This window comes from Rhinoderma darwinii, chromosome 1, assembly GCF_050947455.1.
Source record: "Rhinoderma darwinii isolate aRhiDar2 chromosome 1, aRhiDar2.hap1, whole genome shotgun sequence".
NCBI classification, from domain to species: domain Eukaryota; kingdom Metazoa; phylum Chordata; class Amphibia; order Anura; family Rhinodermatidae; genus Rhinoderma; species Rhinoderma darwinii.
Window position 1 is genome coordinate 502004643 of NC_134687.1, and position 25153 is coordinate 502029795.

A 25153-nucleotide genomic window follows, 5' to 3' on the forward strand; every position below is an offset into this window, starting at 1 on the left:
CGGGTTCCAAGTCGGATACGCTGCGTAGTTTCTATGCAGAGTAACCGACCTGTGGGAACACGGCCTTAAAGGGGTAATTGAAAAAAACAACAACCTATAAAATACAGGGATTACACGTTTTTAGAAGCGATTTCTGATGCAGTTTAAATTGCCAGTGTGAGGAGGCCATGGGGGGGGGGGGGGTCTACTTGAGTATGCATTTTATCGGCAACGTTTAATTTTCATGCAATTTCTGTTTCTAATCACTGAAAGTTAAGAGAAGGGCTGCCAAAAAACAGCACGTCCGGACCGAAGCAATTGTCAGGTTGTCTGCTTTCAGTAAAGCAGAAAGTGTGGGGGGGGAATGATAGCCATGACTAAGAGCACTTGACGTGCTTGAAACGCGTAGGCTCACTACACCTGCCGGTTGCTGCCTTGATACCAAGTCTGCCTGTTACCGAATTTTTATATGTTTTGATACGAATAAAATTGGGAATACGTTCCTTTTTAAAACACTCCTCCAGCGCTGGATCAACTTTTTCTACTCTACTATTATCTACCGTGGACCGTTGCGGAGACCCGAGCGAAGCAGGAGTGTCAGGCGTTGGGCTGGTGAGCTAGAGGTTTGCTCCCCTTGTTCTATGCTTCACTTTGCTTGCACTGTTGCTGCTGGGAAAGTGATCACTTGCTGAGCAGTGATAAGAGCTGGAACACTTGCTAACGGATAGGGGTTATCCAATGGAGTCATGTCCTTTAAATAGCCAGTGCATATTGAAGGGTATGTATATTATAGTCTATGTACATGTCTCACAGCTGAGCACATATGGTGTTTAAAATGCAGTTGCCGACCTGCATTTATTCAAACACACTGTACACAACAAAATTAGACCACTACTAACCAGTTATTTATACTAAGGCCCTGTTCACACGGAAGAATTTGCAGGCAGAAAAAAAATGCCTCAGAATATCTGAAGGAATTTTGAGGCAGACTTTGACCTGCCTGCACTTTCTTGCTGCGCTTTTCACGGCGTTTTTTGCCCGCGGCATTTGAGCGCCGTGGGCAAAAAACACAGCGAAGAACACCCTCTCTGCCTCCTATTGATTTCAATTGGAGGTCAGAGCCGGAACTGCGGCAAGAAAGAACATGCCTCTTTTTGTTCCCGCAAGTAGCTAAAAGCCGCTCCAGGAAAAAAAACAAAAAACCACCTCTGCCTCTCATTGAAATCAACGGGAGGCGGTTTCAGAAGTTTTTGGGCGCCGATTCCAAAGCAGTTTCCACATCAAAAATTTGTGTCAACTGGCCCTCAATCTAGAAATAAATGATAGAAGAGATGAGACAAACACCTTAGGGCAAGATTATATCATGCTTTTATTTTTAGTTGTGAACGGAAGGGTTGGGGTGGGACTTAATCCTAGTGTCCTTCTTTAGACAGAGCAGAAGGAGAGGCTTCTACTGCAGCCAGTTGTTCACAGCCAGACTCCGGATTGGAAGACCATAGTGGGGAAATGGCTGATCTCTTGGGGGACACAGAACAATTCTTTATAGATTTCGCAGTATTAATTGCAACAGGAGACAAAATAGTAGCAGAGGAGATGGAGAGGATAGATTTTATTCTGAATGTTCTATGTTTAGTGTTCTTAAAAGTTTCGTTTTTGAAAGGTCACGTGCAGTACATTAATTGCCATTAAAGTAAAAAACAGCGTTGTAGTAACCATACCAAATTAGTTGATAAGTAATTGGGAAAAAAGCCATAAGGGAAAATGACAACATAAAAAGCACAAAATCAAACTGGCCCACAAACAACCGAGGTGCATTTAATAAGCAATGTCATCACTCTGCTCTACATTTTTTATGGTAAATCCTGTAAATTCTTATTGGCAGAAAAAAAAAAAAAAAGGCAAAAACAATACGAATATGCAGCCTCAACGTCTGCAAAGCGGTTAAAAGGTTTCAAGGTCACGGGAATGGTCAACCTCAAAGGGATCCTCCGTTTCTGGTTTCATTTCAGTGTTTTCGTCATCTAAGGATGCTAAAGCTTCATTTGTGTCACTAGCAAAGGTTTCTCTTGATGTGTCGTCATGTTCTTGAAAATTTAGACATTTGATGGCTTCTTTCATTTTCTTCCCAACTACATGACGTCTTCTCATTTTTGCAGCTTTTCTACTCTCATATTCCTTCTGGTTTTCCGAATAAAATATTTCCTTAAAGAAAATATAATATACTTCGTTATGGTCATGTGTCAGCTGTCCGTGAATATGAACATTTTGATAGGTTTCCATCCTATGGGTATAAACAAAGGCTGGGTTCACACAGAGTTTTTTGCAGGAGGAAAATCTGCCTCAAAATTCAGTTTGGAATTTTGAGGCAGATTTTCCTCTGCCTGCACGAAGTTTACCGCGTTTTTTGCTCGTGCCCATTGAGTGCCATGGGCAAAAACGCCACGAAATACGCTTTCTCTGCCACCCATTGATGTCAACGGGAGGTCAGAGCCGTAAAAGCTAGGACATGTTGCTTCTTTTTACCGCAAGCGTTTTTTTACCGCTTGCGGTAAAAAAAATCAGGTCCGCATCCCGTTGAAATCAATGGGAGGCATTTTTTGCCGTTTTTTGGCGCGTTTTCCGACGCGGTTTCCACGTAAAAAAAAACCTCAGTGTGAACAGGGCCTAAGACTTAATATGGCTATAGTTGTATCCAGTCTGAGGAAGTGTATCGGGGTGCGTAAGAACACCACAAAATAGCCCATTTACAAGCAATCCCCTCAATTCTAATAGACAACTTCCAAACTTATCTAAAAACAGTTCAAAATTATGCCAGTTTAAGATAAATTGTTCTAATGTATCTAAAAGAAAACAAGACAACTTAGCAAATAGTCTCATTTAAAAATATAGTATTTTTCGTCTACAGAAGATATTCAGCGGTGTTTCTACGGTTACAGACTACAAACAAACCCTGTGTAGTCTGATCTTGCAGTTATTCTATCTGACCGCTATTTCAGCCAAATCTAGGTTAGCAAGAAAAGGAGGAAGTATAATTGCAGGGTCAGGCTACACGGAGTTTGTTTGTAGTCGTTATCCATCGAGAGACATTCTGAAAGTCTAATGTCTATAGGGACAGCTAAATCTCGTTCTCAAAAGCTTTGCAAGGCAAAAGGTTGTTTTTTTTTAACCCCTTAACGACGTGTTTCTACGTCGACCGTTCGGGGGTAGTTCTTCTGAAGTGCCGCCTTTTCACATTGGCACTTCATGAGAAGTTTTCCCGCATCGGGCGTGGTGCTCCTGAAGCCCAGGCTGTTGCTAACATTTTCTGGCTTCAGTGCATCGATCGGAGACCAATAGCAGTGTTCTCCGATCATGCTTAACCCCTCAGATACGACAGTCAATAGCGACTGCTGCAGAGTGGTTTTAGAGGGAGGGGGGCTCCCTCTCCCATCCCACAATGAAATTGCTGGGTGCCGATGCTTTCTATGGAAGGAATAGAAAGGTTTGCCTTTAGTAAGTGACAGACGCCTGTCAGTTTTACACGGACAGGCATAATACACTGCAATACAGAAGTATCATACCTTAGAAAATACTTTAACTTTTTACACAATACACATATTTGGTATCGCCGCATCTGTAATGACCCAAACTATAAAATGATTGCATTATTTAACCGGCACTGTGAACTCCATAAAAAATAAAATAAAACAATGCCAGAGTTGCTGTGTATCCTAGCCTGTCTTCAAAAAGATTTGGTAAGTGATACTCCAAAATGGTACCAATAAAAACTACAAGTCGTCCCGCAAAAAAAAAGCCCTCATACAGCTATGTCTTTTTAGAAAGTGATGACTGTGTAAAAAGTAGTAAAACAAAACAAAAAAAACACTATCAATTTGGTATTCCCGCAATTGTAACGACCTGCTGAATAAACTTATGTTATTTATACCACGCGGTAAACGGCGTCAATTTGAGAAAAAAAAAAAAAGTGCCGAAGTTTCAGGTTTTTTTTCCTATTACCTCACCAAAAAAGTTAATCAATAAACTATAAAGTACCCCAAAACTATTAAAAAATACAACTAGTCCCGCAAAAGTCCTTATCCAGCGATGTTGATGGAAAAATAAAAAAAGTTATAGCTTTTTGAATGAGACTATGGAAAATGTATAAATTGCATGGTCATGAAGGTTTAAAAATACCATAGGCATTAAGGGGTTAATAAAAATGTGTATCAGTGTTTTTGGTGCAACTTTAGAAATACTTTTTATTAAACGTTCGTTTTATTTTAGATACAGCTGTGCTTTATTTTGTATACAGAGCAGCTGCATCTAGCGCTATTCAGTGAATCCATCAGTCCCGTGGACCTGATGGGTTCAGTGACAGCGGGTTCATAATTTAGATGTGATCGTTTACAGGTGGATCCTGCGTGTCAGTGAATAGCGCTAGAAACAGCTGCTCTGTATACAAAACACAGAGCAGCTGTATCTGAAAAAGGTGAAACTATGTTTTAACCAGTTCAGGACCGGGCTATTTTGAGCCTTCCGGACCAGACACTGTTTAGCCCTTTTTATCACGTGTTAGTTAAATGGCTATAACTTTTTTATTTGTTGGGCTAACTACGTGATTTTTTTGATGCTTTTTCCATAGACAATGCAGGTTTAATTATTGATTTTTTTTTATACACATCCTTTTTGCTATTTTAGAATTTTTATTCATAAAGTTTGAAAATAATAGTAAAAAAAAAAATAAGCTTTTTTTTCGTTTCAGCTATTTTTTAGGGTAATAACATAGTTTTACCCTAAAATAGACCTTTTATTTGTGATCGTCATTGTCTACAGTAAATTTTAATATATTACATGTCTATATTCGGGTAATTGGGTCAGCGCTAGTGTTACAACAATGATTGGCGGGGGGGGGCGACGTTTTTTTTTGGGGTGGGTATTTTATGTGTATTTATTATTAATTGTTTTTTGCACTTTACTTCACAATTTTTTTTTATTACTATGGTCTGTCCCTCAAAGGTCAAAAAAGACCTTTGGGGAACTTTATATATATTTTTTCTTTCTTTTACACCATCTTTTTCCACTGTAACTGGAGCTGCACAGCAGCCCCAGTTACAGGGGAAATCAGCCCTCTCATAGTGACGATTGTCACTAATAGGGCTGTGCTGGGTCTAGTAAGACCCAGCAGCAGTCTGTCAGTAACGGCACCCGGCGTCATGTGACCAGTCACATGATTACCGGGAGGAATAGAGACAGCGCCGCTGCTGCTGACTATTCCTATACACAGCATTTATTGAGAGCTGTGTACAAGTCATCAGAGAAGACAGAAGCAGCGAAAGCTGCTTCTATCCTCTCCTCAGGGTCCTCGGCAGTCACTGACAGCCGGAGACCCGACATTCAGCTGCCCGATCGCTCGGGCAGCAAGTTAAAACCCGAGCCGTAAAAAGTCTATGGCTCGGCCCTGACCGCTGGCCGTAAAAACACAGCCAGCGGTCGGGAACCAGTTAATAAAAAGTATTTGTAAAGTTACACCAAAAACACTGATACACCTTTTTATTTGAAAAAAATGTGCCTTGCAAAGTATAATGTGGGGGCATATGTAAGCTGGGCAGAGTACATCAGGGCATAATAAGAGGGTATAATAATGGGGTAAATAAATAATTCATAGATATGTGGCCAGTGTCGCACTGATAAATGGCGTCCGATCTTATCCGCTTTTGGAACACTACTCATTTTGCATCGCCATATTCTGAGAGCCAGAACTTTTGCGGGACAATCTATATAGTTTTCATTGGTACCATTTTGGGGTACATGCAATTTTTTGATCATTTTTTATTCCATTTTTTTTGCAAACCAGGTGACTAAAAACAAGCAATCCTTACCATATTTTTTAGTGGATTTTTTTTTTTTACAGCATTCACCGTGCAGTAGTTAATTACAATTTTACTTTATTCTGTGGGTCGGTATGATTACGTTGATACCAGATGTATATAGTTTTTAGGTTTTGCAGCGTTTGCAGAATAACATCACTTTTTTATAAAATAATTTTTTGTGTCACCATATTCTGAGAGCCGTAACTTTTTTAATTTTCAGTCGAAAAATCTGTGTAAGGGCTTGCTTTTTGCAGGACTGTTTGTAGTTTTTATTGGTACTAATTTGGGGTACATACGACTTTTTGATCACTTTTTATTCTATATTTTGGGAGGGGTGGTGACCAAGAAAATAGCGATTCTGGCATAATTTTTTATTGCTTTTTCTTTGCTGTGTTCATCGTGCTGGGAAAAACAACATTATAGTTTGGGCCGTTACAAAGCCGGTGATACCAAATAGGTGTACCATTTTTTTTTTTTTTTTACCGGTTTCATTTTTTTCCCTATAATAAAAAGACTTATAGGGAAAAAAAAAGCAGTTCTTGATTTTTTTTTTAACACAACTTTTATTAACTTTATTTTTAGTCCCACTAGGGGACTTGAAGCCTTGATCGCTGCTAGATTACGTCACACTACCTATGTAGTGTAACGTATTCTAACTGCCATTGTGACCTGTTTTTTTTAAATGCAAGTGATAAGCGTTAAAAGGGAAGTATGGAGCAGGCTCACGGGCTGAGCTCGCTCCATACTTAGCGGTTGACGGCTGTGTAATACAGCTGTCACCTCATTGCAACGGGCAGAGTCAAAAATCACTTTGATTCTGCCCGTTTAACCCCTTAAATGCTGCAGTCAATACCGATTACAGCATCTAAGGAGTTAGAAAGTGGGGACGGCCCGCTCCAACGGCACATCAGCCACCACACGACGCAATAGCGGGGTGCCGATGGTTGTCACTGCAGCTTGGGGGCCTAATGAAGGCCCCCAGGTCTGCCATCTTTGTACTAATATTAAGCCCTGCCTCCAGGGCTTGAAAGGAGCCTATCAAAATAACGATATACTGCAATAAGTGAAAGGTGATCAAAAACCCCTTATGTACCCCAAAATTGTTACAGTAGAAACTAAAGCTTGCCCCGCAAAAAGATAAAAAATGAAATAAAATCTTCCTACTGTTCTATCGACGGAAAGTTATTGCTCTCAGAATATGGCGACAAAATAATTATTTTTTTTCCTTGTAAAAGTAGTAAACCATAAAAAACCACTATATAAATTTGGTATCGCTGTAATCGTATTGACCCACAGAATAATGTTGATCTGTCTTTTACCGCACAAAGAAAAGTTATGACTTTTGGAAGGTGGGGAGGAAAAACAAAAAAAAAAGAAAATCCGAAAAATGGCTGTGGGACGGACGTCGTTAAGGCAGTAATATTTTTTTCAAAAGGCATGAAATTTCAAAAAAAATAAAAATGAAAAGATTCCTCCGTATAAGGCCCCATGTACACGAACGTGCTTTTGCTGCCGCAATTCCCCCGAAAATACACGGGAGAATTGCGGCTCCATTCATTTCTATGGACCCATGCACACGCCTGTGATTTGTGCACGGCTCGCGGGTGACACTCTGCGGCCGGCCGACCCGAAAATCACAGCCGTGCACATGCACACGATCGTAGCCATGAGGCCTAAAGCATACTTTTGTTTTTCAAATGACCTGACTCCCTGCAGAAGTAGAGTCCCAAATTTCTTAGTAGGTGTATCCCGGCATCCCACAACATCATATTAATTGGCTGATAACTACTGTATTAATGCTCATCGATTGATCACTGCTAATCTAATAAAGTAGAGTTCTTTTGCATAGAAAGCAAGATCGAGAGAATAGCACGATATTGCTGCTGTGGCAAGCAGGCGATGCCAGTATAAGTCTACCCCGAAGTTAGGGACCCGCCCGGTCGAGTCATTTGTCTAACAAAAATCACCTTATACATAGGTCTTCGCAAGTTATTTTCTTGAAATACATGTTTTTAGTATAGGGACAAGTTCCGGGCGGGATCATTCCTTTTGTGGCGGGTGCGCCATATAGTTACTAGGGACCACAAGCTCCTTCAATAACAGGGTAAAATAGGGACAGCATACGAGCCCTCTGTCTATGGATTACCGGTAGGAGCTACCTGCGCATCATCCTCTACTCAGATGCTTACGCTGTAGGAACTTATCTGTTAAGATCATTCCACTTTTCATTAATTGAAAACATTGCTTTGTGGCAGGAGCAACACAGATTATACAATATTATATTAACGAATATGACTGGGAACTTTGGAAGTGATCTTGGATTCCTCAGTGAGTAGTAATTCCTGGTGATTACATATTTGTCTATCATATGTGCCCAATTATTTTATTGGAGGTTTGTTTTATTTTAGTCCCTTGTGTGTATATTGTTAGGCTTCCATCCACATAAAACCAGAGCTTCACCAAAATTATTGCACGTACCTTCACTTGATCAGAGGTAATACCTGGCGTGCTTTTCAGGAGATTTAAATAAACACCACCGGGAGTTCTCCTCCTGGTTCCATCCTGAAAGTAAAACAATTGCACTGATGAGAAAACGTATGTACACGAGTCAAAGCTCCATATCCTCTGCATAGACATAAAAGATAACATTCTGGTTGGCTGCAGTAGGCTTCCTCTAGTGCAGGGGTCTCAAACTCCACCATGTAAATGGGCCGCACATAGAAAAAAAATGTGAAGTTGATTACTTTCAAATTTGAGAAAATGCAAAATTAATGTTAATCAATTCGTTATTTGAACTACTATAATACTACATTACTATAATAACAATACTATAATACTACATTACTATAATACCGCTAGGTTTAATCTTACCAGAAATGTGCAAGTTTACTCCACATGATTATTTTAAAGGGAACCGGTCACCAGCATGTCACCTATTGAACTTTACCTATCTCTCACTGGCCGTTGCTATAAAAAGCTCATTTCCGTTATCCCCTCTCCTAACTGTAAATAACGGGCTCCAATCATTTTGAGCTTTTTATTGTAACAATCCGGTGTCCCTTTGTGCGCACACCCCAGAAAAGGACATCAACGAACAAGCGGGGTATTTTGTCTGCTGGGGGAAGGCAAGGAGCGGTCAATCAAAAGTAAGGAGGCGGGGTAAACTCTGAAAGACTTGAGGAATGAAGGTATAACTCTTATGCTCATTAGCATACAGCGTGCGAACTAGGGATGCACGATGCATCGAAACTTCGATACTGTACATCCCCAAACGATTCAATACCACTATTTCATGTATTTCGATATTTAGCTGTGCGCCCGCACAACTAAGTATAGTAACACATGAATGTATGAGAGCGGGGCTGCGGCTGTGTAATACAGTCACTGCCGCACTCCTGAGTCCTGACAAGTGCACGCCTTCAGGATGATGTGATGCGGCCGGCGCTGCACTAATGATTGTCGGCACTGAAGACAGAACATGGCGGGCGCGCTGCAAAACACCCCCATGTTCTGTCCTCAATGCCTGAACCGCCGCTCATTAGTGCAGCGCCGGCCACATCTCCTCATGTTGACTGCGCGAGTACTTCCTGTCAGGAGCGGGACAATGGCTGTATTACACAGCCGCAGCCCCGCTGGCGGAGATCAGAGAAACCTCTCATCTCCGCGAATGCTGCGATCAAAGCTGAACGCAGCATTCAAGAGGAAGTGAGAAGGGGGGATGCCCCTTGGATCGCATCACAGGTAATTCCTGTGACGCGATTGAGGGACATACCATATGTGGGCAGACAGCCCAGGGTCCATTGAAGGACCCCAGTGCTGTCTGACCAGATTTCCTGTTAGGGCATACTTAGGTATGTCCTAACAACTGCCTGTGTATTATCAGTACACAGGCTAATGTACTGGCATATAGATATATGCCAGTACATTAAAGTTTAAAAATAAAGTAAACACAAAGAAATGTTACATTAAAAAAAAAATACACACACCTTTTTTGCAATAAACATAAAAATAAGTCTCAATACATAAAATATACACATAATCGGTATTGGCGCGGCCGTAATAACCTGCACAACAAATTTTTTGCATCATTTATGATGTGTACACTGTAAAAAAATTAAACAAACACTGCTTTCTATCACTTATTGTGGGGCACGAGGTGCGATGAATTTAACCTCCATGTGCCACACATCAATAGTAATTAACCCCATCATGTACCTTACACATTAACCCATTATGACTGAGAAACATGATGGGGTTAATTACTATTAATGTGAGGCACATTCAAAATTCATCACACCTCGTGCCTCACATCAGAAAATGGAAGAACTTTTTTTTTTATTATTACTGTTGGCAAAGTATCGAAATCGCAATACTAAACGAAGTATCGGTATCGAAGTCCCAATTCTGGTATCGTGACATCCCTAGTGTGAACACTAAAAAAACTGAATACTAAAGCTACAGAGCGACTAAGACGACAATTATAGGTTATATAGAAATGACTTTTCACCCACTACCACCAGGTATTGCTGGTTTAATAGGTGAAAATCTGGTAACACGTTCCCTTTAACAATCCAGTTTAAGGGTCGCTAAATGCAGTCTGGCTGCTCAGTTGGCAGACACAAGAATATGAAGATTGGGCAACCCCTTTTTAGATAGCGCCACAGTGCCCCCTGCAGATCGCACCACACACACACTAGATAGTGCCGCACATATACCCCTATAGATCGCTCCATTGGGGCTCCCTCTAGGAGTGGTATCCCCAGCCAAAGCGTTGCCAGCACTTTGGCCAAAGATTCCTCTCCTGGAGGAGCCCCTGACGTCACGGTCCATACATGGACAGTTACGTCAGAGGCTCGTCTATCAGCGGAATCCCCGACCAATGCGTCGGCAACGCTCTGGCCGGGCATTCCAGTCCAGGATGAGCCACGGACGTCACTGTCCATATGTGGACAGTAACGTCAGAGGCCTCGTCTATCATCGGAATCCCCGACCAGAGCACTCTGGCTGGGGATTCCACTCCTAGAGGAAGCCCCAATGAAGCGATCTATAGAGAAGGGGGTCTAGTGCAGCACTATCTGCGGGGTGGGGGGGGGGGATGCGGCGCTCCTCCTTCGGCCTGCTCTCCCCCTGTCAGCAGGCTGCAGATGACAGCTTTAGGGACCGAATCCAGCCCGGTGTCTGAGACCTCTGCTCTGGTGGCAGCCAGTATGTTCTCTTATAAATCTACAACAAACAGCCATAACATTAAAACCACTGAAGTGAAGTGAATAATATGGATTATCTCATTACAATGGCACCTGACACGGGGTGGAATATATTAGCCAGTAAGTGAACAGTCAGTTCTAGAAGTTGATGTATTGGAAGCAGGAAAAATTAGCAAACACAAGCGTCTGAGCTAGTTCAACAATTTGTGTTAGCTAGAGAAGCATTTCCAGAGCACCTCCAAAATGGCAGATCTTGTGGGTGTTGCCGATATGCAGTGGTTAGTACCTACCAAAGTAGTCAAAAGAAGGACGACCTGTGAACAGCCGATAGGGTCATGGGCGCCCAAGGCCCATTGATGCGTGTGGGGTGCGAAGGCTAGCCTGTCTGGTCCCATCCCACAGAAGCGCTACTGTGTCATGAATTGCTGAAAAAGTTAATGCGGACTATAATAGAAAGGTGTTAAGAGCACATAGTGCAACGCAGCTTGCTCGCTGCATAGCTGCAGACCGGTCAGAGTGCCCGTGCTGACCCCTGTCTAGCACTGAAAGGGCGTACAATGGGCATGTGAGCATTAGAACTGGACCAGTGGCGTAGCTATAGGGGTCGCAGCGGTCGCAACTGCGACCGGGCCCCCAGCTCGGGGGGGCCCGCAGGCCCCCCTCACCACAGTAGCGCTACAATGATTCCTCTGCATTGCTGGGTCCCTGCTGGGGTACAAAAGAGACCCAGCAATGTATTTTGAAGCATTGGTGGCAGGTCGGCAGTGAAATAGTCATTGCACGGAGGGAGAAGACTCTTGCCCGCCCACTGTGCTGTCCACCCAATCAGCTCGCTTCTATCCATTTCCCTCTTCCTCGTGCCCTGTGCAGAGGGAAAGGAATGGCCACAGCAAGAAGATCGTGTATGTGCAGGCTCCTCCCAGGAATCCTGACTCCTGCTGCTCTCTGACCCCACACCCGATGTATGTAAGTAACTGCTAGTAATGCAGATATTAACCCCTTCACTGTGTATGTCTGTCATGCTGAGCAGTCACACTTCAGGGCTGACTGTTTAGCATAACAGACAAAGTATATCTATCTCATATCTATCTATCTCTCATATCTGTCTGTCTGTCTGATATCTATCTATCTCATATCTATCCACTGGCGTAGCTATAGGGGTCGCAGCGGTCGCAATTGCGACCGGGCCCCGAAGCCAGGGGGGCCCACAGCCCCCCGCACCATATCAATAAAAAGTTACTATGGTAACTCGGGCCGCGGGCCCCTGTTACTATAGTAAAAGACTGTACTTACCTTCCTTGTTCCGGATCGCAGCGGAGGTCCTGACGTCAAGCGCTATGCGCCGTGCACAACATCGAGAGGACAGGACCTCCGCCGCGGCTGAAGAGGAAGGTAAGATTAGCCCTGACTGGCGGGGTCTGACTCCCAGGACCCGCCAATCAGCTGTTTTGAAGGGCCCGCAGCACTCGTACGAGAGCTGCTTCCTCTTCATTCCGGTCACACTGTGAATCGGTGTCGGCGATTCACAGTGTGAGCGAGTAGTGAAATGAAGGGGCCGCAGCTCTCGTACAAGTGCTGCGGCCCCTTCAAAACAGCTGATTGGCGGGTCCCGGGAGACGGACCCCGACACATCAGCTATTGATGGCCTATCCTGAGGATAGGCCATCAATGTTTAGGGACTGAACAAACCCCTAAGCCTACGATGTAGCAGGCTTAGGGGGCCCATGAGACAGGATCACAGATTGTGTGATCCTGTCTGCTGGGCCCTGTATCTAAGCCAATCACATGGTAGGCTTAGATACATGGCCCATGTGTAATCCTGTCTGATGGGCCCTGTATTACTGTATAAGATTACTGTCTGCTGGACCCTGTATCTAAGCCTACGTTGTGGTAGGCTTAAATACAGGGTCCCACAGACAGTATCACACATGGGCCCTGTATCTAAGCCTAACACGTGTTACTAATCGTTTTTCTTGTGTGTTTTCTTACAGGTTCGGTCGTTGGACTACGTCGGATTCCAGGACTACTTCGATGACGCCTTTTTTTTTTATTATCAATAAAATGGTTAATGAGGGTTGTTTTTTTTTATTTCAATAAAATATTTTTTCTATGTCTTTGTGTTTTTTTTTAAACTATATTACTACCGCCTTAGTAATGGCCGCCGGCTGATTGACAGCATCCATTGCTAAGGCGGGGCTTAGTGTTAGCTGGTGCAGAGGCTAACACTAACCCCCTTTATTACCCCGGTACCCACCGCCACCAGGGGTGCTGGGAAGAGCCGGGAACCATCCAGTACCTGACCATCTGTAGTGATGGTCGGCCACTGGGGTGGCTGCAGGCTGGTATTATCAGGCAGGGACAAGCCAGAAACAGTGGCCTTTCCCACCCTGGTGATGCTAGGCTGCTGCTGCTGCTTTATTGTATCTGGCTGGTTATGAAAAATGGGGGGGACCCCACGTCATTTTAAAGAAATAAAATAAAAAAAATAAATGGAAAGAACGATGTGGTCCCCCCCAATTTTTATAACCAGCCAGATACAACACAGCAGCAGCAGGCAGCATTACCCAGCCTAATACTACCAGCCTGCGGCCACCCCGGTGCCTGCCCGTCACTATAGATGGTCGGGTACTGGTTCGTACCCGGCTCTTCCCAGTACCCCTGGTGGCGGTGGGTACCGGGGTAATAATGGGGGTTAGTGTTGGCCTCTGCACCTGCTAACATTAAGCCCTGCCTTAGTAATGGAGGTTGTCAATCAGCCAGCGGCCATTACTAAGGCGGTAATAATAAAGTTTAAAAAGATACAAGCACATAGAAAAAATATTTTATTGAAATAAAAAAAACACAACCCTCATTAACCATTTTATTGAGAATAAAAAAACGCCGTCATTGAAGTCCTCGAATCCGAAGTCCAACAACCGAACCTGTAAAAAAAACACAAACACACAAAAATAATCAGTAACACATAAAGAAGCAAAACAATTATTATTCTTACCATTCCTGGGTCCAGCGCTAGAGCCGCAATGTCAGCCAGCTGAGTCCTGTATCTAATCCAATCATGTGTGATACTGTCTGCTGCGCCCTATATCTAATCCGATCATGTGTGATACTGTCTGCTGAGCTGTGTATCTAATCCTATCATGTGTGATACTGTCTGCTGAGCCACTGTATCTAATCCTCTGTGTGATACTGCCTTCTGAGCCACTGTATCTAATCCTATCATGTGTGATACTGTCTGCTCAGCCACTGTATCTAATCCTATCATGTGTGATACTGTCTGCTCAGCCACTGTATCTAATCCTATCATGTGTGATACTGTCTGCTGAGCAGTGTATCTAATCCTATCCATAGTTGATAGGGTCGTAGTGCTATAGATATGCTATGCTGTCTCCTATATACACACACACACACTTATTTTGGGCGGACACATGTATTGGGGCTATTTCCCCTGACATTTTAATTCCTTAGGCTGGGTTCACACGACCTGTTTTCAGGCGTAAACGAGGCGTATTATGCCTCGATTTACGCCTGAAAATAGGGCTACAATACGTCGGCAAACATCTGCCCATTCATCTGAATGGGTTTGCCGACGTACTGTGCAAACGACCTGTAATTTACGCGTCGCCGTTTGACAGCTGTCAAACTACGACGCGTAAATTGACTGCCTCGGCAAAGAAGTGCAGGACACTTCTTTGCTACGTAATTTGAGCCGTTCTTCATTGAACTCAATGAAGAGCAGCTCAAGATTTACGAGCGTCACAGACGCCTCGCATAATGCGAGGAGGAGCTTTTACGTCTGAAACGAGGCAGCTGTTTTCTCCTGAAAACAGTCTGTCTTTTCACACGTAAAAGCCTCTCATCGTGTGAACATACCCTTAGTGACGCCCCGGCTGCTAGTGCTGTATTGTTGGGTCACTTAGGAGACCCAGAGATGCAGCTGAAAACTGTGGACCGTCGGCCATGAGAAGTTTGTGGGGGGGGGGACGGGACCCAATAAGAACTTTTGCATCGGGGCCCATGAGCCTTTAGCTGCGCCCCTGAACTGGACCATAGAGCAATGAAAGAAAGTGGCCTGGTCTGATGAATTACATTTTCTTTTACATCATGTGGACGGCCGGGTGCATTTCCATTGCTTACCTGGGGAAGAGATGGCACCAGAATGCACATCAGAAGCAGGCAAGGCAGTGAGATGCTCTGGGCAATGTTCTGCTGGGAAATCTTGGGTTCTCGCATTCATGTAAATGTTACTTTGATACATAGCACCTACTTAGCACGTGATGCTTTTGTGTTTTCAATCATAGTTTTGACTGCTGTTGCGCGGATCACGTGCGTCACACAGAAGTGCTTGCGTGTGCTGCGCATGATTTTCACGCACCCATTGACTTCAATGGGTGCGTGATGCACGCTCAACGCACAAATATAGGACAAGTCGTGCGTTTCACACAGCGTGAAAATCACGGACGGTCTGAACGGCCCCATAGACTAACATAGGTCCGTGCGAGGCGCGTGAAAATCACGCGCGTTGCACGGACGTATATCACGTTCGTGTAAATCCGCCCTAACACAGAAGGTTTTACCAGAGAAACACAACTCAATATTTATTGCCCAGATTCTGCAGTGTTTAGAAATATCCCACATGTGGCCCTAGTGTCATAATGGACTGAAGCAGCGGCCTCAGAAGCAAAGGAGCACCTAGAGGATTTTGGGGCCTTTCTTTTTTTAGAATATATTTTAGGCACCATGTCAGGTTTGAAGAGGTCTTGTGGGGCCAAAACAGTAGAAACTCCCCAAAAGGGACACGGTTTTGGAAACGACACACCTCAAGGAATTTATCTAGGGGTTTAGTTAGCATCTTGACCGCACAGGTCTTTTGTTATAATTATTAGAGTTTGTCCGTGAAAATGAAAATCTACTTTTTTCTGAGAATATATAAAAAATAATAAATAATAAAAGGAAAAATAAAGAATAAAAACCACTTTTTTGGAAACTACACCCCTCAAGGAATTTTTCTAGGGGTATAGTTAGCATTTTGACCCCTTGTTTTTTTTTTGCTGAACTACTTTTTTCTGAAAAAAAAGAAATGTTTAATTTTTACAATGAATTAAAGGAGAAAAAGAACCACAAAATTTGTAAAGCAATTTCTCCCGATTACGGCAATATGCCATATGTGGTAATAAACTGCTGTTTGGACCCACTGCAGGACTCGGAAGGGCAGGAGCAATATTTGGCTTTTGGAGCTGAAATTTAGCTGGAATCGTTTTTGGGTGCCATGGCGCATTTGCAAAGCCCCTGAGGAAACTCCCAAATGGGGTCACTTTTGGAGGGAACTACACCCCTCAAGGAATCTATCTAGGGGTATAGTTAGCATTTAGACCCCACAGGTCTCTTGTATAATTTATTAGAATTAGGCTGTGAAAATGAATATCAACATTTTTTCCACAAAAATGTTGAATTTTTTCATATTCATAAAGGATAAAGGAGAAAAGGCCGCCCAACATTTGTAAAGCAATTTCTCCCAAGTACGGCAATACCCCACGTGGTCATAAATGGTTTTATATTAGAACTGTAATCATGTTTTCAGTACGGGACAGCAGTTCCACGGAGAGGCAGGGGCTCCTAGCATCGTACATAACTATGATGCTAGGAGCCCGGCTCCCTGCACTGTGTTCGGTCCGGGACTTGCGGCCGAAATACGTCCGTCAATTACGGACGTAATTAGTGTGTGTGCACATACCCTAACATTCCTTTAGGATGAAAAACGGAAGTGTTATTGACCAGCCCACTTTAGACCTTAATGACCACGCTATTTTTTACGATTTTTCCATCGTCTCAAAGAGCTATAACTTTTTTATTTTTGCATCGACATGGTTGTATAAGGTCTTGTTTTCTGCGGGACAAGTTGTAATTTTTAATAGCACCATTTTGGGATACATACAATTTATTGATTACATTTTAACAACTTTTTTTTGGTGGTGGGGGAATAGAAAAAACCAAGCAATTTCGATATAAATAACACTATAACTTTATTCAGCGGGTTGTTGCAATTGCAACAATACCACATTTTTTGGGTTTTACTACTTTTAGACAGTATTTACATATTTGAAGAGCCATAACTTATTTTTCCGCCGATGCAGTTGTAGGAGGGCTTTTTTTTGCGGGACGACTTGTAGTTTTTATTCGTACCATTTTGGAGTAGATGCGACTTTTTGATCACATTTTTTTTTTAAGGCAGGATTCAAAGAAAACAGCAATTTTTGCATTGTTTTTTACGACGTTCACCGTGCGGGTTAAATGATGTAATAACTTTATAGTCGGGGTTGTTACGGACGCGGCCATGTGTGTAATTTTTTTACTTTATTTAGTTTTTTTTAATAATAAAGCAGTTTGTAAGAGAAAAACGTGTTTAACCCCTTCCCGACATTTGCCGTATGGGTACGCCATGGAAAGCTATGACTTCCCGCAAATTGCCGTATCCATATGCCAAATGTTAGGCACCGGCTCAGAAGCTGAGCCGGTGCTATCATCGCCGGATCTCAGCTGTATCTTAGAGTGGACATCCGGCTGTAATGGCGGGGACCGAAATTAGCTTCGATCCCTGCCATTAACCCCTTAAGTGCAGTGCTCAAACGCGAGTACTGCACTTAAGGTGTTTGCAGCTCATCGCAACCCCAGCAATGAAATTGCCAGGGTTCCGGTGGCAGCAATGGCAACCGGAGGCCTAATACTGGCCTCCCGGTCTGCCTAGCACGGAAGCTGGACAAGATCACCTGGCGGTGGAGCCTGATCGGCTTCCGTAGCCGCCGGCAAGATGGCGCTGGCTCAGGAGCTGATCCGGCATTATCAGCGGTGGAAGTTAGCTGTATGTTACAGCTCACATCCACCTGTAACGGCAGGAACCGGAGCTAGCTCCGATCCCTGCGATTAACCACTTTGATGCAGCAATCGAAAGCAATTGCTGCATCTTAGCAGTTACTAGCAGATCGCCAGCCTTGACAGGCAATCAGGACTGGCGACTGCTGCTATGGCAACAGGAGATACAATGGCCTCCTGCACTGCCATTACGGAAGCCGATTAGGCACCGCCGTGAGGCGAAGCCTAATCGGCTTGCGGTCAGTGAATAACTGAGCGATCTAATACATTGCACTACGTAGGTAGTGCAGTGTATTAGAAAAAAAAACAGACAGTTGGACCTTCAATTCCCCCAGTGGGACTTGAAAAAAAAGTGTAAAAAAAAAGTGAAAAAAAATTACGTTTGAAAACAATAAAAGTTTAAAATAAAATAAAACCTTTTTCTCTTATCAAGTCCTTTATTATTGAAAAAAATAATAAACCATACGTATTTGGTATCACCGTAACGACCTGAGGTATCAAAATATTATATTATTTATTGCACGTGGTGAACAGCGTAAAAAAACAAAAAGTAAAAAACTATACCAGAGTTTGTTGTTTTTGGTCACTTTGCCCTACAAATATTGGAATAAAAAGTGATCAAGTAGTCGCACGTATCCAAAAATGGTACCTAGAAAAACTATAGCTCGCCTCGCAAATAACAAGCCCTCATACAGCTCAGTCGACGAAAAAAGTAAAAAGTTATGGTTCTCACAACTTTGCGACAGAAAAAATACATTATTTTTACAAAAGTAGTTTTATTGTGCAAAAAGTTGTAAAACATAAAAAAGTTCTATAAATTAGGTATCGCCGGAATCTGACTGACCCACAGAATAAAGTTAACATGTAATTTATAAACGCATGGTGAACGCTGTATAAAAAAAAAAAAACTAAAAAAGCTATGCCAGAATTGCATTTTTTTTGTTTACCTGGCCACCCAAAAAAATAGGATAAAAGGTGATCAAAAAGTCACATGTACCCCAAAATGGTAACAATAAGAACTACAGCTCGTCCCGCAAAAAACAGCCCTCATACCGCTACGTCTATGAAAAAATAAAATGAGTTATGGCTCCAATAAGTCAGGAAATAAAAAATATGCAATTGTGCAGCCCGAGGGGAACATTTCTTCTGTTTCAAGAGGCGATCAAGGACCTAAAATTAGGGAACCAGGAAAGGGAGGGCCCAAAACATATCCGCTGGAGGCGACGGTGCCCGTATTATACCAGGACAACACTTTCCCAACAAAATTCCCCAAACTGCAAAGGTGCAGAGTGTGGACCAAATGAGGCATAAGAAAGGACGCCATATATTAGTGCGACACCGGCCTGTGCAGAAAGGATTGCTTCACAGCGTTACACACATCTATGGATCATTTTATTGTTTTTTTACCCCATTATTATACCACCCGACTATGCCCCTGATGTACTCTGCCCAGCTTACATGTACCCCCACATTATAAATGGAAACACCAGCAATACTCAAATTTACTACCAAGCACAATCCGCTCTCCAAAAGTCAAATGGCGCTCCCCCCCATCTGAGCCCTACAGTGTGCCCAAACAGCAGTTTCCTTCCACATATATGGCATTGTCATACCCGGGAGAACCCTTCTAACAATTTTTGGGGTATGTGTCTCCAGTGGCATAAGCTGGGCATGACATATTTGCCACTGAAATGGCATACCTAGGGAAAAATATACATTTTTAATTTGCACCATCCGAAGCGCATTCATTTATGGAAAAGACCTGTGGGGTGAAATGCTCACTACACCCCTTAATAAATGCCTTGAGGGTTGCAGTTTCCAAATGGGGTCACTTCTCAGGGGTTTCTTTTTATTATTTCACATCTGAGCATCTGCAATTGTGAACCAATACTTTGTAAATCGCCAAATTAGGCCTCAATTTCGCATGGTACGCTTTCACTCCTGAGCCTGGTCGAATGTCCAGGCAAAAGATTAGGGCCACATGTAGGGTGTTTCTAAAACCGGGAAACACTGCATAATAATTAGAGAGCTGTCTTGTTATGGTGGCACAAGCTGGGCACCACATATTGGCATATCTATGGAAAAAAATCTAATTTTCACTCTGCAACATCGAGTGCACACTAATTTCTACAAAACACCTGCAGAGTTAACATGCTTACTACACCACTAGGTAAATGCATTGAGGGGTGTAGTTTCCAAAATAGGGTCACTTCTGGGCGCCCAGAAACCAATCCAGAAAAATTTGAACTCCAAATGGTGCTCCTTCCCTTCTGAGCCCTGCCGTGTGCCCAAACAGCAGTTTATGACCACATACGGGGTATTGCCGTACTCGGGAGAAAATGCTTTACAAATGTTTTTTTTTCTTCCTTTATTTGTTGAGAAAATGAAAAATTTTGCGCTAAAGCTACGTCTTATTGAAGAAAAAGGATTGTTTTTATTTTCACTGCCCAATTCTAATAAATTCTATGAACCATCTATGGGGTCAAAATGCATACTACAACCCTAGATGAATTCCTCAAGGGGTGTAGTTTCCTAAATGGAGTCAGTTTTTGGGTGTTTTCATTGTTTTGTCCTCTCAGGGGCTTTGCAAATGCGACATGGCCTCCGCAAACCATTCCTGCTATATGTGATCTCCAAAAGCCAAATGGCGTTCTTCCAATTCTAAGCCCTGCCGTCTGTCCAAACAGCCGTTTATTACCACATGTGGGGTACGGTTTTACTCTGGAGAAATTGCTTTACAAATTTGGTAGTGCTTTTTCTCCTTAAGTCCTTGTGGAAATGAGGAAATTTCTGCAAAAAAATATGAAATTTTAAATTTCACCTCTACTTTGCTTTAATTCCTGTGAAAAGTGTAAAGGGTTAAGAAATTTTATAAATGCTGTTTTGAATACTTTGAGGGGTGAAGTTTTTAAAATGGGGTGACTTTTTGGGGGTTTCTAATATAGAAGGCCCTCAAAGCCACTTCACAACTGAACTGGCCCCTGTAAAAATAGCCTTTTGAAATTTTCTTGAAAATGTCAGAAATTGCTGTTTAAGTTCAAAGCCTTGTAACGTCCTAGAAAAATAAAAGGATGTTCAAAAAAACGATGCCAATCTAAAGTAGACATATGGGGGATGTTAGTTAGCAACAATTTTGTGTGTTATAACTGCCTGTCTTACAAGCAGATACATTTAAGTTGAGAAAAATGCTAATTTTTCGCTAAATTTGGGTGTTTTTCACAATCAAATACTGAACATGTCGAGCAAATTTTCCGTTAACATAAAGTCCAATGTGTCACGAGAAAACAATCTCAGAATCGCTTGGGTAGGTAAAAGCATTCCAGAGTTATTACCACATAAAGTAAAACATGTCAGATTTGAAAAATGAGGCTCTGTCAGGATGGTCAAAAGTGGCTAGAGGGAAGGGGTAAAAAAAAATGCACTTTTTTTTTCCCTTTACAGTTTATGAAGCTTTTTTTTTACTAGTCCCACTAGGGGACTTCACTATGCGATCGCCCAATCGCATTTATAATGCACTGCAATACTTCAGTATTTTTATATTATAAGTCAGGTTTTGTGTTTTTCAAAAGTCTCCCGGCAGTCTTTTGGAGCTTGGAATTCTAACAGATTTTTATGATGAGACTGCAGTAATAGAAAACATAGCATAATGGCAAAAACAAATTTGCAACATATCAAATTTCAGTGACTTTTATAAAACAAAAAAATGTCTTGTATTAATAAAGGAAGGATCTCACAAAATCTGGGGACAGAGGTTTATAAAGTTGTTAATTTTATGTTCTTAAAGAGGCTCTGTCACCAGATTTTGCAACCCATATCTGCTATTGCAGCAGATCGGCGCTGCAATGTAGATTACAGTAACGTTTTTACTTTTAAAAAACGAGCATTTTTGGCCAAGTTATGACCATTTTTATATTTATGTAAATGAGGCTTGCTAAAGTCCAAGTGGGTGTGTTTAAAGTAAAAGTCCAACTGGGCGTGTATTATGTGTGTTACTTCGGGGCGTGTTTACTTCCTTTAATAGCTGGGCGTTGTGTATAGAAGCATCATCCACTTCTCTTCAGAACGCCCAGCTTCTGGCAGTGCAGACACACAGCGTGTTCTCGAGAGATCACGCTGTGACGTCACTCACTTCCTGCTCCAGGTCCTGCATCGTGTCGGACGAGCGAGGACACATCGGCACCAGAGGCTACAGTTGATTCTGCAGCAGCATCGGCGTTTGCAGGTAAGTCGGTCCCAAACCTACTGTGTTTCAGGAGATTGACACAGAGTTATCATCCTCTGAACCGGATGTGTCAGACTCCGATACACAGAGATACCCCCTGAGAACAGCGCGCAACAATAGACCTCAGGGTAGAACTCAATCACGTACTGTCCAAAGAGGGAGAAATAGAGGACGTGCTGTCAACAGGGAGAGTTTTTTAGGCCGAAGTCATCCTATCTCAGACTACCTTGTGAGGGATCAGAGAGAGGTCTAACCAATGCCAGTATGAGACAGGATGATGATATGCAAATTATTAATCTGTCTGCCAGACAACTAACTACTGAAGAGATTGCCATACTAAGCAAAGGACTATCGTTTGTCCCAACCAATGGCTTTGACTTATTTTCTTGGGTTAAAGATCTGAACCTATTCATTAGGAAACTCAAATGGGAAAAATTTTTCAAGACGCATGACAAACGTCAGTGTGAAGAATTGGGGATCCTGGAGGAAGATCTTCCTCATGTGAGATTATTGGGGGAACTTTGGGATGAAGGTCAGAGAGAGCTGGGTGAGGGACCATTCACTGATCTTAAATTACCCTCAACAAAAAATCCCCCTATGAATGATAATACGTTACTTGATGTGTTCTTGAAAGTGGTCACGGACCAACTTGCGAAATTAGAGCCAAATGGGAACTGTGATTTCAATTTATCATTGGAGGAGGTATCAGCCCTTCAGATCCTTGAAAATGACTGAGATAGTTATCAAGTCTTCAGACAAAGGTGGCAATGTGGTGATTCTTGATCGTAGCCACTATGTCACCATGTGTATGAACATTCTGAAAGACAAATGCTGTTATCAGGTTCTTACTAACAACCCTACACAAAAATTTCTGGTCGAGCTCAGAGGTATTCTACTTGAGGCCAAACAGACCAAGATTATTAATGATACAGAATTTACCTTTATACTAGGGACTTGCCCGCAAGTGGCGACTTTTTATAGTCTTCCCAAGGTACATAAGGGACTCCATCCCCTTAAAGGTCGTCCTATCGTTTCTGGCATCGGGAGTATTTCACAAAATGCCAGCGTTTACGTTGACAAAATACTCAGACCATTTGTTATGGCACTTCCATCGTATGTACGTGATACGATGGAGGTGCTTAGAAAACTTGAAGGCATTAAAGTGGAACCCAATGTTTTCCTGGCAAGTCTGGATGTGGAGGCTCTTTACAGCTCCATCCCTCATGCTATGGGCTGCCGAGCAGTGGAGTACTTCCTTCAGGACAGAGGAACCCAATCCCATGCCCACAATCAATTTGTTATAAAATTACTGTGGTATGTCCTGGAGCATAATTTTTTCCTTTTTGAACATAGGATCTTCCACCAGCTCAGAGGAGTAGCAATGGGAAGCCCATGTGCTCCTACCTATGCTAACCTATATCTGGGCTGGTGGGAAAAGGAATTTGTATTCAGTGATGGGATGGAGAAATACACATCGCATATTGAACTATGGCTAAGATTCATTGATGATGTGTTGATTCTTTGGTCAGGAACTGCTGCTGAATTTAAAGGCATTGTGTTGCCAGAAAAACATGTTTTTTTTTTTTTAATTAAACATTTAGTGTGTGGGTGATTAAACATTGTTCAAATTTTTTTTATTTTTTTCACGAGTCAGGAAATATTATACATTAATTCTAATTTATAATACTACCCATTTTTGGTCACTAGATGGAGCTATTCCCAAAATTGCAGCATTGCAACATTGGGTTAAAAGCCCTCGCTCTAGTGAGCTCTCAGCATCCCCCCCTCCTTTATCCTGGCTAGTGCCGGGATAAACGAGGGGTTTGAACGGGGTAACCTCCTACACTGTGTTTCGCCATTTTTTGAGCTAACACACAGTGTAGTAGGTTTACATACAGTAGTAAACACACACACAAACACGAACATACATTGAAATCTCTTACCTGCTCCTGCCGCCGCGGCTCCCTCCGGCCCGTCCGCTCCGTTTGGTGCCGCTGGTCCAAGTGCACAAATCCGGAAGCCGCGACCGGAAGTAGTAATATTACTGTCCGGCCGCGACTTCCGGTCCACAGGAAAATGGCGCCGGACGGCGCCAATTTCGAATTGGACTGTGTGGGAGCGGCGCATGCGCAGTTCCCACACAGACGCCGTACACGGAAGTCAATGGGACGGGAGCCGTTCGCAGTCCCTATGGGACTGTGGCTGCCGTATTCCATGTCTGTATGTGTCGTTAATCGACACATACAGAAATGGAACAAAAAATGGCAGCCCCCTTAGGGAAGAAAAAGTGTAAAAATAAGAAAAAGTAAAACACAAACACACAAATGAATATAAACGTTTTTAATAAAGCACTAACATCTTTAACATATAAAAAAATAATTTGTGAGTGACACTGTTCCTTTAAGGAGTTTGTGTCTGTGTTAAACATCAATGACATAGGTCTTTTCTTCACGTCAGAAATAAAGGAGCAACACATTACTTTCCTGGATGTTAAAATTGAAAAAACAGAGATGGGTTATCTGCGAACGAATATGTACAGAAAAGACACCGCAACTAATAATCTGCTTAGATGGGATAGCTGGCATCCTGTCCCACTTAAGAAAGGCATACCTAAGGGGCAATACATTAGGGCAAGACGTAACTGTACCACAATTTCGGATTTCAAATCCTCAGCTAATGGTCTGAGAGACAGATTTGTGCGGAGAGGGTATCCGAATCATGTACTGAAAACTGCATATCAACACGCTATGGGTGCTAACAGAGACAGCTTGTTAAACCCCAAAACACGTCCAATACAGGAGGAGACAATTAGAGTGATAGGTACCTATGATGCTGCACATCATGAGGTCAGGAGAATACTTACCCTCTACTGGGATATCCTCAAATTGGACCCAGATGTAGGCAACCTGGTAGGTGACAGACCACTGATTACCTTCAAAAGAGGTCGGAATATTAAAGATAGGCTAGTTCATAGCCACCTTGAAGTAAAAAAATACTACCTGGCTGTCATCTAACACGAAAGAGACGTTTAA

The 25153-nt window shown here is 42.7% G+C and overlaps 1 protein-coding gene across 2 annotated transcripts in view; it reads right to left on the reverse strand.

Annotated features, from left to right (window-relative positions):
• Window positions 1-25153, reverse strand: part of PHAX (phosphorylated adaptor for RNA export) — a 186048-nt gene that overhangs the window by 139345 nt on the left and 21550 nt on the right. The window contains exons 4-5 of one of the 2 annotated variants that reach the window (XM_075836041.1): window positions 8307-8390; window positions 1559-2181 (exon numbers count right to left, since the gene is read on the reverse strand). In XM_075836041.1, coding sequence (XP_075692156.1) covers window positions 1921-2181; window positions 8307-8390 — 345 coding nt within the window. In that variant the 3' untranslated portion in view covers window positions 1559-1920. Of the gene's footprint in view, window positions 1-1558; window positions 2182-8306; window positions 8391-25153 lie in introns of those variants that run through there. The other variant, XM_075836051.1, reaches the window with a different exon arrangement.